The sequence below is a fragment of the Boleophthalmus pectinirostris genome, unplaced genomic scaffold (genome assembly GCF_026225935.1).
Source record: "Boleophthalmus pectinirostris isolate CB_2022bp ecotype Guang Dong unplaced genomic scaffold, ASM2622593v1 HiC_scaffold_3, whole genome shotgun sequence".
NCBI classification, from domain to species: Eukaryota; Metazoa; Chordata; class Actinopteri; order Gobiiformes; family Gobiidae; genus Boleophthalmus; species Boleophthalmus pectinirostris.
The window spans coordinates 30,582,227-30,595,100 of record NW_026571299.1 but is presented as its reverse complement, the minus strand read 5'-3'; the positions used below and the strand labels follow the sequence as shown (position 1 = coordinate 30,595,100).

The following is a 12,874-nucleotide window of genomic DNA, read 5'->3' as shown; positions in this document are numbered from 1 at the left end:
TGTAAATAACCCAGAGTATAATTTGCCTTGGTTAAAACCTCTTGTGACATTTTCAAATTATTTTTATATTGCACTCTATTTTCTGTTGTTAACCATTAACTTTTGCATTTACGTTTAGCACTTTTATTTTGAAGGCTGTATTTTTCGTCTGTGTAAAAACGTTTAATTAGCTTGACATCGAGAACGGCAAAACATTATACTGAGCAAATGTGTATATATATATATTTTTTTTTTCTGATATTTTCTATGCCTTTGTTTAGCATCCCCTCTGAAGAGGCACAAAGGTATGTTATTGATTTAAAGATTTCTTTTGGATAAATTTGTGTCTCTGGCTGTTATTATTGTTGATTAGTGTTGTCAGGATGAATGTAAATAATAATCAAACTTGCGTTAAGTTTTGTGTATGGGTATTTACACACTGTATTTTGTATTCCTTTTAGTTCTTACAGCAGATTGGAAGATTTATTGCCATTAAACCCAAAAATCGCTAGTTAAGTGTCAGTCTTCATTCAGAGGGATACGCTACATTAGATAACAGATAGTAATTTTCTCACAAAATAATTGTAACTTATATTACTATGTGTTCCTACAGTTGTATAGATTAACACCAAAAACTATTCAGGAAAGATGCAACTTTGTCTATGTTTTTAATTTTTTATTCAGTATCAACCTTCTTAAAATTGTGTATTCATGAGATAGCATCATAAATAAAATAATAAAATATATAATACTATTTTTATATACTATTGACCAAAAAGTATATGTTGTCTTGTCTTGTAAGTACACACTATGTAACAATGTGTGATTATTACATGTTGGAATGTTATTTCCCCTCTGACCTGGGTGATGCAGGCTCCGGTGAAAGCCACAATCACGGCCACCACGTTCACTGTGAGCTGAAACTGAAGGAATTTTGAGATGGAGTCATAGACGTTTCTGCCCCACATCACGGCCTTCACGATACTGCTGAAGTTATCATCTGTCAGGATGATATCTGATGCCTCTTTGGCCACGTCCGTACCAGCAATGCCCTGAGAGAGAAAACAAAGGGAGGAGAGGGGAGAAATGGAGAGAAACAATGGGTAGAGAAAAAGAGAGGAAGAGAAATACAGAGGAAGGGGAAAGATGTGAGAGAGAGAGTGAAAGAGCAAGAGCAAAGGAGCAAGGGAGGAAGGGAGGGAGAGGAGAGTTGAAAGAGAGCAGAAAGAAAAGAGAGAGAGAGAGAGAGAGAGAGAGAGAGAAGGAAGGAAGGAAAGAGAGTAAGATGGAGGGAGACAGGGTAGAGAAAGAAAAGAAAGGGAGACAAGTGATGAGGAGATGGGGGAGTGTGAGAGAAGTGGAGATAAAGAGATGGGGGAGGGAGAAATAGCAAGGGAGAGGACAGAAAAAAAGAGGAGATAAATAGGCAGATAGTGAGTGAAGGAGAAAGAGAGGGAAAAGGGAATGAGAGAAAGAGAGAAAAAATACTATCAGAAAGAACCACGTTTCCAGTCTGTCTGTAACATAGTGTTTGAAGCCCGAGCCAAAATTAGAAGCCAGAAAGGTACTCTAGTCTTCACTGCCAAAATGCACGGTGTATATAATGAAGTCCTGAGGGTTTATGAAAGACACTACACGATAAATGTGAAAGTTTATGGGCTGTGCAGCTGATTTCCTCAAATGTCTCCAGAAGTCACCACAGTAGGATCACCACTGCACATGGTCGAACATCTGTAAGAAATGACGCAGCTCCGAACATGACAGATCGCTTTAGTTTCCATATGTCATCTCCGCGGAAAAACTCTGATTTATGAAAGAAAACCCAGATGATTTATGCACGAGTACGAAGGGCTACTAAAATATGAAGCTATAGACTGGGGTGTAGCTGAAAAAAAAGCACTACATGATGCACATAATACTGTCCACCTATATTTGTAAATTCTGTATTGAGTCTTAGTCTTAAATTCTCCCCTATATTGTTCAGAAACAACCTGGACTCCACACTGCCTACTGTATAAACATAAACCTTTAAAAGCAACTACACTGGACAAAAAGGACTGCTTAAAGACTTAAAATAGGCAATAAGTAAAATTACAAACCTCAAATGACACAAGCTTCCATTTGCTCAATACAAAATGATTTGGGTCATAATAGTCTCCCCAATATTGAAATTTAATGTTGATTTTATGATGATATTTATGTTTTGATTTGTTTATATTGTGATTTTAATGACTTTCTTATTCTGTAAAGGACTTTGAATTACTTTGTGTATGAGCTGTGTTATACAAATAACCTTGCCTTGCCTAATTTATGTTGACAAAATAACCCTAAAGCAGAATTTTCCCAAAAATATACAATATCAAGAAAATACACGAGGAGCAGTAAATTAAAATCGACATGAAACACTAATATTTGTCTGTATCTTTGTATGAGTAATAGAAGTTATTTATCAAAACTTGTTCAGCCAAAATCTAATCTTAGAACAGTTGATAAAGTAATTACCACGAGAGGTCCAAGTTACACAATCACTTTTCAAATCATACAATTGTGTTTCCTGTTTCGTCCACAAGGAGGAGCTCTCACTCCATAGACTGATAGGTGAAGGTGGCCTATGAGGGACCTATAAATACTGCGGAGGTGATGAAGCTATCTGCAGATGTGGACTCAGATGGATCACATATTACTCACCATCGCAAACCCAACATCAGCTTTCTTCAGAGCGGGTCCGTCATTCGTACCATCTCCTGTCACTGCCACCACCTGCCTCTGGTCTGCCATGGTGCTGTCAATGATACCTACAGTGACGAAAAACATGAAGTATAATATTTGCAATGATGGAGAGCTGAAAAATCATACTTAGGTAAAAGGTATGCATGAAAAATACTACTCAAAGCACTAATTACTGCAATTTTAGAAGCATTTTAGGTCATATTTTATACAAAACTTAGAAAATGTACTGTTTAAAGCTGAATTAAAGACACCGTATGTAAGAATATAACTTTAAAGTTCATATGCATAATCTATCTGTGTCCCTAGATACAAAGCAAAGCTGTTCAAATCAAATATAGCTTGACAATAAAGTGCTAGAACTGCCTCTGCAGCTCTGAGTAAATTCTGAAGGTTCAGAGTTTTCACATGAAGCCTGTCCACATACTGAGAATGAGAAACACTTGTATTGTATAAAATAAAAAATAATAGTAGAATAGAAATAATAGTAGATTTATGAGTTTATATTTCATGTGTTTGATTTGGATTAGTTTTCTTATTATAGAATAAAAAAGCAATTTCAATTATTTAAGCTGATATAATGAACTGAACACATTACCTTTCACAAGTGTATGTTTGTCAGTTGGGGAGGATCGGGCCAGAACTCTCAATTTCGGCCAAACTTTGTCAATTCTCTCCTGTTCAACCTGGAAACAGAAAATTATTTATATAAAATGCCTTGAAAAAGTGTCTTTCTCAGGGCTTGGATACATGGGTATTTTTATAACCAGCTATTTTTAAAAGCACACACTTGTCTGTTGGTTGGCCTGCCTCAGCTGTTTCCTGTTTTATAAAAAGAAGTCTAGTCCTTGTCAACTTGAATTTCCCGAGTATGGCTCTACCTTGCTCTACCTGCAGAAGATGATAAGAAGATAAATGTGAATGTACAATAAATGAGGTAAAGTATGATTAGTTGGTTGTAGACAGGACACATAGCAGGTCTACTAATCTCACTTTTCTCCAAGAAAGTGACTGATCTCATTCATTAAACTAGACATGACCTTTGTGCAAATGTAAAAATATATTTTGAGGTGAATGAACCAAGTATTTTGAAATAAATGAACTGACCATTCACATTAACTTGCATAATAGCACATGTTACTGTTACACTACTTGCCTGCTCCTAATTTTAATTTAACCTCTACCCTTAACCCTGACAATGTTGTTGATCTAATAATTAGGAGTTTGTGTAACAGGGACCTGATTTCGGTCCTGAAATGGGAGGCAGGTCTGAGTAGCTGTTTTCAGGCTGGCGAGAACGGTACCGGTGCCCCCACCAGTCACAATGGGAACCAAAGTGCTTACCAGTGAACGACCCACGTTCATACCATTTAAGTGAACCCATGATGCATCATCGACAAAGGGCGTGGATTTGCCACCAAATCAAAACAAGGCCATAAGAAAGCGGATGTCCCAGCAAGGAAAATAACAATCATGGATCACATCATTGACACCAGAGAGCATTTGTACTCATACAAATCATTATTTATCTGCACCAAGCTCTACTACAACATCTGCTGTGGAGAAAGCGGCAGCATCGCCCTATCCAAAGATGTAACCTTACCATGCAAACATGGATATAGCAAATATTTGATATCCTCTGCTGACCACTGCACAATCTTCATGTCCCTTGATTTCTCCACCATATTCCACACACGTTTTATTTGTTTGTTTATTGTATCGCATGTGACCTAGATGAACCAGCTGACGTCTACTGTGTTGTCATGGTTCGCTTGGAAAAAAAAATAAAACATTTCTGTTGGGACGTTCTGATTTTCGGAGTGAACACGTCAGTCGGTTCGAGATTAGGTGCGGGAATCGTCACCGTCACGGTTCTCTGTCTCTGTTCTCTGCCTGAAAACTGTGTGTACGCAGATTTTAGTCAGTACAATGTAATCAACCATATCCAAAACAGGACTAAACTGGGATAAAACCCGAAGCTAAACCTGGACTTGACCAGGACCAAACCAAGTCAGTATCAGGATCAACATCAGGACCAAACCAGGACCATGCTGAACACTGAGAGTCTCGTACCTCTCCTTTCTCATTGCGAATCCTCCTGTTGAACTCTTTGCCGTCTATGCACAGGAAATCCTCTCCAGGGTGGATGATGCCGCACTTGATGGCGATAGCTCTGGCCGTGTTGATGTTGTCTCCTGTCACCATTCTCACTGTGATGCCCGCGCGCTGACACTTCTGGATGGCATCTGGGACCTGTCCATTCAAACACATGGGGGACTCTTAGTGATACAGTTATTTAATAAAGATACAGCGATACTGGACATGAGCCAATGCAGGAGGTACACTGTATCGCAATTCTAAGATAAAAAGTCTGTAACCAATTTCTTAGGGACTCGTACTTGTAATGGAAAAGGTGAAGCAAACATTAAGAAATTAAAATTATATATTCAAAAAAGTTTTTCACTGCAATTTTGGAGAGTGCATAGCAGATTTCTCAAATGCTAAATTTTAGAAGTTACTTTGTATAGTATTTATATTTTTATGTTATCTTATTTAGAGCGTCACATGGCCTACAAGAACACATTTTGTTCTGTCATGTTTTTTGCATGCTGGAATAACAAATACAGAAACTTTGGACTTTAATATTGTACTCTGAGGTTTATGTAATGATAAATATAAACTGTGAGATTAATTATATGTAGAAAAAAAATACATAAAAAGGATGAATACAGCAAGAAGAAAAATTAATATATGTGTTATGGTGTCATTTTGTCATATTATAATCCTTATTTGTGATTTTTTGTATGAAAATAAGTTTTTACATTCTGCTCGCTGAGGCTTGAATGATATCGTTTGACACATAAAACAACATTTGAACAAGAAAATTATTTGGGGAAAATAACATTGTTTTTTCCCAAATCATTATTATAATAAATAGAAAGCTTTCTATTTATTTTAGGAGTTTAATGTTTCCATCTGTGACCCATTTACAAAGTGTACATCAGCAGCACTTACCCCCGTTTTAGGCCTGCTTTTTTAAGCAGAATTTAGGACATTTCAGTATCTGCGTAATACTTTTGTTAGTCACATTTTAGTGGCTTACTAATAAGTAATTTGTATTTAATAATTCTTTCTCTTCAAGGACATATTGTACAAGCATGTTTATTTATTATACTGTTAATTATGGTTCATTAACATTATTAGTAATGAAAGTTATAGTGCACAATGTACTAACAATAATACGCATCAAGAAGTGCTTTATTAATATTTTAATAGCTGAGTAACTACTTTAGAGCATACTAATTACCACTTGGTTAGGGACTAAAATGTGGCACATAAATTAAAGTTTTATCTCTGTTGTTTTCTGTTATTACTACCTTATTAACACACATAGTACAAACATCATTCAACATATTGTGGCTACTACTGTTGCTATTTACCTAAGTAATTAAATCTTTGAAGTAAAAAAAAAAAAAAAAAAAAAAAAAAAGATTAATCTACATTTCTAAACTACTACCATTACTGCAAACCTGAAAAATACTCATGAGTTTAAATGTGTACCCTGTGTTTCCATACGTTGTTAGATATATAGATGTAAATGCATAGAAATCCATTTGCAGCAGTGGAGGAGTATTAATTCCATCCCTATATGTTGGAGTCAGAGGTTGGTGTGGGCGAACCGTGCTCTGCTGCCCACATATCAACAAATGCGAGTAGCTGAGATGGACCAAGTTTTTCCTCACAGCGAAAACACAACATACGAAGGTGGGAGGGCTCGTATCCTTCACCCCGCACAGAACTACACACACACGCGAGGTGGCTGTTTGAACTCCAGAACACATTATGCACATATATACAGTGAGATGAAAGGGAAGAGAGCGCTAATCCACCATCGCACTGCAAACATGTTTACTGTACATTTTAATGAGCCACGATGCTGAGCTAGGAGTTAAGTAATGGTTTAGTGACTTTTCAAATGAGAATCAGTCAATAACGTAGGTGCAGAAGTTTGTAATAAATTAAACCTAGAAAAGCAATCAGAAGTTTTATATGGATATTAATCTTTATTACATAGCAAAGTTGTGGTTTCTCGCACTGTTTTTGTTATTATTTGAACTAATATCTCTACAGCCGATAGCACCTTTACCACCTTCCCTATAAATAAATATGTGCTTTTTATAGCTCTTGGGGGTAATACAAGATTGTAAGGGTCTACTCCAGGGCAACTTACAGCCTACCTTGATCTACTACTACTACTGCTACTACTACAAATGCAACTACTACAACTACATCAACATCAACAACAAAAACAACTACTACTACTGCTACTACAAGTAATAGCATTTATAATTAATTTTATCTTATTTAAAACATCACATGGCCTACAAGAACACATTTTGCTGTGTCATGTTTTTGCATGCTGGAATAACAAATACAGAAACTTTAAACTTTGATATTGTACTAATTAATGTACTGATAAATATAAACTGTGAGATTAGTTATAGGTAGAAAAAGCAAAAGCTAAATTAATGTATATTTTATGGTGTCATTTTTTCTAACATTATAATCATTATTTGTTTTTGTATGAAAATAAACTTTACATTCTGCTCTCTGAATGTAAGGGTCAGAGTTTCTATCTGAGGCTACAGAACAGCTTACCGTCTACCTTAATTTACTACTACAATTACTACTACAAATGCAACTACTACAACAACAACAACAGGAACAACTACAACAGCTACTATTACTGCTACTACAAAAGAACTATTACTACTACTACTGTCACTACTATTTCTACTAACACAAATGCTATTTATATTTTAACCACTGAAACGTAGTATAGCTATTTTCTGGCTATATTAGTCTGTGAAAACTTTCTTAGAAACAGACACACAAGTTGATACCACTGTCCCACTGTAACTAATATTCCTGGAGAGCTAGTTCTCACTATGATCGTTTTGTGATTCTTTGCCCTGGAAGATATCACACTTCTTCCTGAAAGAATGACTTATCTAAATAGAAGAAATTACAACAACAACAACAACAAAAACAACAACTACTACGACTACTACTGAATAGACCCCACCATATCCTAATGAATACATAATTACATAGTCAAAGTAAGTAAATACTTACTTAACAAGCACATAACAAAAGTCTGTTTCTTTCTAAACATGCGGCTGATTTGACCACTGAAAACTGGCACAGCTTTTTATTATTTTTTTTCTGGAGATGTGTATCAGCTTTAGCCTGTCAAAACTTACTCAGTAATAGACATAAAATAGACCCCTTGAAACTAATATTCTTGGAGAGCTAGTTCTCACTACGATCTTGTTTTTGTGTCCCTTTGACCAGGAAGATATCACATTGCCCGCTGCCTATCTGTGGTCGCCTCTGTCCGTTTCACCTTGTGGAGTCTGACTGCTCATGTTGACTGGTCACCCAAGTACAGAGAAGAGAGAGAGAAGCCCTATTAAAAATACAATGGATGGGTCAGAGGAAGAGGGTAGAAGGCAGTAGGTGAGACTCTTGTGTGTCAAATATGGATACAGTTACACTCTCGCTTTTCACCCCCGTCTCTCGCCCTCTCCCACTTTATCTGAATGTTAAGGATTTCTTCCTCTTCCTGTCTAGTCTCTCTGGAGCAACCCCTTATTAAGGAGGTGTCACATAGCGGTGGATGAAATCAGACACTAATAAACAAACTTAAAACATGTGCAGTGCAGATGACCTTCTCAGAAAGAGTAAAGCTGTCTGGTTTCTCAGTGTAACGCAATACTGGTCTTAATGCTATCTCTGAGTTCACAAGTTTACTTTTAATGATGTTTAGTATAGTGTTTCTCAAACTGTTGTGTGTGCATCATTGGTGGTACACAAGAAGCTCCTTCTGATGGTATGAGAAGTCCTTGGCAGTTATAGTATGTTTGCATAATTTATTTATCAATTTGACTGCATAGATTCCTTCCTGTGTACACTTTCTTGAGAGCCACTGGCTTAACAGATGTAGACTAATGAAGTTGTTTTCAAAAGGCAAAAAGTAATTAAAGAACCATTAAGCATTTGATTAGATATGTTAAAAGTGCACTATGTAACCTTTCTGGTGGAGGGTCCCCCACCTGCTTGCCTCCATATAGATGCTCATACGTTGCCTCAATTATTCAACAGTATAACATTAATCTCGTCTATCTGCATGGAGACAAGGCAGGGGATGACTGAAGGCCATGTTGCAGGTCAGATCTGTGAAAAGGTGAGGTAAGAATGCAGACTTTTTTTTATTTCTTAATATTTCAGTTATTGAATGAATGCAGCAATGCCTTACTGTGGAACATTACAGGCAAAGCAATAACAGATTTTTAACACTTCATTCTGGTCCAAACTACATGTTTGTACTGACAGAGGAATGGCTGCAGACCTCTACATTAAAAAGCTATGATTACTTTTACCACTATTACTCCTACTCCTGAAGTATTTAAACCATGTTACTTATGTATAAGACATTGCACATAATACTTGAACGTTAGATGATAAGCACTTTGAGTCAAGGTCTATCAAAAACCCAGGTAATTATGAATAAGATTTGCATAATTGCTTGATCACTTGAGTTGATTACATAACGGCCTTTTACCCAGGGAAAATGAACAGTTAAAGGGAAGCTCTCACAAGCCCTGTACATGTTTAGAGGAGATATAGAGGAAACATCAGAGCAGATAGGAGGAGATGAGGACAGTTGAGGAGGGAGGAGGGGGGATGGTACAGATGAAAGAAGAGTTAAATTATGCAGCAGTCACTTACATCCTGGCTCTACCCGGACAGGAGCTGACAGAACTGCTTATACCACTAGCGCATAACAATATGACATTCCCATTTTATTCAACACCTCTCACAAATCTAGCATTCATTAAAAATCTTGGCAGACGAGATAGTGTTGGAATGGTGGTCTAACAGATACATTTATATGGATCAAGACCAATTCAGGGCAATGCCAAACAAGCTTCATGCATGATGAGGCAGTAACTATAAGAGCTGTTAATGCCACTTTGGCCACCAACTGCTACTACAACAATACTATAAGAATTCATACTATAAGTGGTTCCAACAAAATAGTGGAAAAAGTGAAAAATATAATATAAACTTAATTTTGTTGCCAAGCTGAAGTGTTAATGGATAGTATATTAATTGCAAAATGGACTTCACAAATTACAACAGTAACAATTTTATAATGCTGAGGTTTTGCTACCTGCTTGTCTCTATGGAGATGTTATTGCTTTGACAAGAATGTTCCAGAGTATGACATTAAACTATTTCTGCATCTATTCAGTTGTTTCTATTGCCCCAAAACATGCATGATTCTTACTCTGAGCATGCTTGCCCCTCTACAGATCTGGCCTGTAACTTGGCCTGATGGCTGCACCAGCTTGTCAAAGTTCAGGGGTTTATGCTTAAAACTAGAGCCCGACCGATATGGATTTTGTTGTGACCGATATGAAACCGATATAATGGGAGTTGGCGCTACCGATATAATCACCGATATATTTAGTGATGTAAAAATTCACTGTAAATCTTGAATTGATTAAAAAACTTAGGTTTGGCTCTAGTGGTTTCTAAATTGGGTTTATTTAGGCAACATTTATTGTTATTCTGCCTCTTTACATCATATTTACATACAGTAGATTGGCCTAATGGCATTTTTGCATCACATTCTAGCTACTGTTACTGTCACTGCTAGTGATGGGTATTCCAGTTTTTTTTTTTGGAGAACCGGCTCGGCTCACTAAAGCAACTGACTCTTTCGGCTCCTAAGCGACTCTTGAGATGGTTTTGTTGCAAGCAGGACTAAACCAGAACTGAACCAGGACTGAGTGTCGGGACTCGGTTTCTATCTCTCTCCTTCACTTAAGCCCAAATTTAGTCCTGGTTTATTCATTTTATGCTGAATTGCAGCCAAATATGCACTTTTTTTATCCTATGCACACGCAGATTTCTGAAAGTTTCGTTTTCAGCCGCTGCTGCTGTCAAACTATGGGTCTACATGCAGCATGAAGAGAAAAAGTGAGAAAAAGAGAAAACACGGCTCCCAATAAGAAGCAGGCTCCCGTCGTTCACTTCAAAGAGTCGGCACTAAGAGCCGCTTCGATCGCGACTGACTCATAACTCCAAGCTAGTAAACTATCGCTATTAGCCTTTAGCCGTAAAAACGTGCGCACCGCGGTAATTAATTATATGGATAAATGTGGATCATTCACACGTCTATTCACAGCTCATTTACATATCAATGCTTGTCCAGTAACAAATATACGACCAATGTAGTCACTTTACAATAGACCAATAGAAAACAGCCTGTTTATGTGTGGGAGCTACAGCAGCTAATCGCTAACAAAACCTAAACTAGCTTCAAAGTCGATGTATTTCCAACACTCACCGCTCACACAGGCTCCTCCTCACATCACAAGTCTGCACTAATAAATGTCCTTTTAATCCAGACTCAAACTGATTGTCCGAAAAAGAAAATAATCTCAGTGTTGCGCACCGCTGCCGGTGTAAACAAACACACGCGAGTGAAGTGACGTCACTCTGGTGGTGTGTTCAGGGACAGTACTGACACAGACACAGACAAATTACACCGTAGATAAATACTGATGCGGAGCCACATATTAGGACATTTATCTGTCTGTAAATTGGATTAAATGAACATAATGTAGAGAGTCTAAACTTTATAACGATGTATAACATGCCCACGTGAAATATCGGCCCATGTCAGCAAGCATATCGGCCGATAGCCGATATGTCTCCAGGTGCCCATATTGGCCGATAATATCGGCCAGCCGATATATCGGTCGGGCTCCACTTAAAACAATATTGTAGTTTTAGTATATTGCAGCAGTCTAGGCAATGGAGACAAGTACAGAGAGGATCTGCCACTTTACTGACAGTTCATGATCATAATGAACAAAAAGCTTGTGTAGATGCTGTCAGATGTAAAAAAACAAAAAACAAAACAGTGACATCAAGACTGCTGACTGTCAATAATTAATTGAAAATTGTTTTGCCTGCATTTCCTGCTGTTGAAGTAAATTTTTGAAATATATTTTCCTCATTTGCTTGTGTCATCATAGTGTGCTGAAGTCTGTGCACTTCGTAACTCTTTTATAAGTGTTTTTGTCGCGGTGACATAAGACTCCCACAGATACCCAGCGTGCACAGAAAATCAGCTAAAACATTGACATTTGCCTTGTAACTGACTTTCACTTCGGTATCTGGGATTGGTAAAACTAAAACTCACAGCCAGAGGAACAGTATGAAATGTGATTTAAAATTATAAACACATTTAAATAAAGCTTTAATGATGCTAGTAGAAGAAAATGCACTCTGTTTGTATTATTAGCCGTATAATAGTAATTAACTCTTATGATTTACCTCTGGTCTGACGGGGTCTTCGATGCCCACCACACAGATGGCGATGAGGTCGCTCAGGATGTTGTTCTCGTCATCCCAGTTGGGTTCGGGGTTGTTGGGGAAATCGCGGTACGCCACACAAATGGTCCGGAGTCCGTCACAGGCCATAGGCTCGATCACTTTCTTCACCATCTCGTCTTTGTCCCGTGGACGAAAGACTCGGGCCTCGCCAACCTCATTCAGAATGTGGTTACATCTGTGGTAGGCAGGGAAAAGTATGGAATCTAGTAAGACACTTAATAACATAATAATAACAGCATATTGGATTTATATATATTTTTTGTTTACATTCTATTCTTATGCCCTCAATCACTCCATTTTCTGTGGTGATAAGTCACTATTTTAGCCACAGCTGCCCTGGGACAGACTGACATACTGTAAGTGAGGCGACCAATCTCTGCCCTTTCTGTCACATTCATGCTATGTGGGTGAAGTCTCCTGCCTAATGACACAACAACAATATGCGCTAGACTCACTGTTGCTCCGCTGTGGCACCTGGTATTCCACCAATCTATGATCTATTAAGCTTTGGATTTTAGCTTTGGTTGTGAATTTCCTACAAATTCTAACTGATTTTGCCAGCACACTACTTATTTTATTGTGCATTAGATATGTAATAGCAACATCAATTGACACTTGCGAGGAAGGCGGCAGAGTGGAGTCAACACTGTCAAGCTATGAAATAAACTGAGGTCTGTACATAAGAGTCTAAAGT

The 12,874-nt window shown here is 37.6% G+C and overlaps 1 protein-coding gene across 1 annotated transcript in view; it reads right to left on the bottom strand.

Annotated features, from left to right (window-relative positions):
- The window catches only part of atp2b2 (ATPase plasma membrane Ca2+ transporting 2), a 156,202-nt gene that overhangs the window by 9,803 nt on the left and 133,525 nt on the right, over window positions 1–12,874 (bottom strand). Inside the window, exons 14-18 of the mRNA XM_055160704.1 lie at window positions 12,121–12,355; window positions 4,780–4,959; window positions 3,305–3,392; window positions 2,668–2,774; window positions 840–1,031 (exon numbers count right to left, since the gene is read on the bottom strand). Of these exons, the coding sequence (XP_055016679.1) occupies window positions 840–1,031; window positions 2,668–2,774; window positions 3,305–3,392; window positions 4,780–4,959; window positions 12,121–12,355 (802 nt within the window). The remainder of the gene's footprint in view (window positions 1–839; window positions 1,032–2,667; window positions 2,775–3,304; window positions 3,393–4,779; window positions 4,960–12,120; window positions 12,356–12,874) is intronic.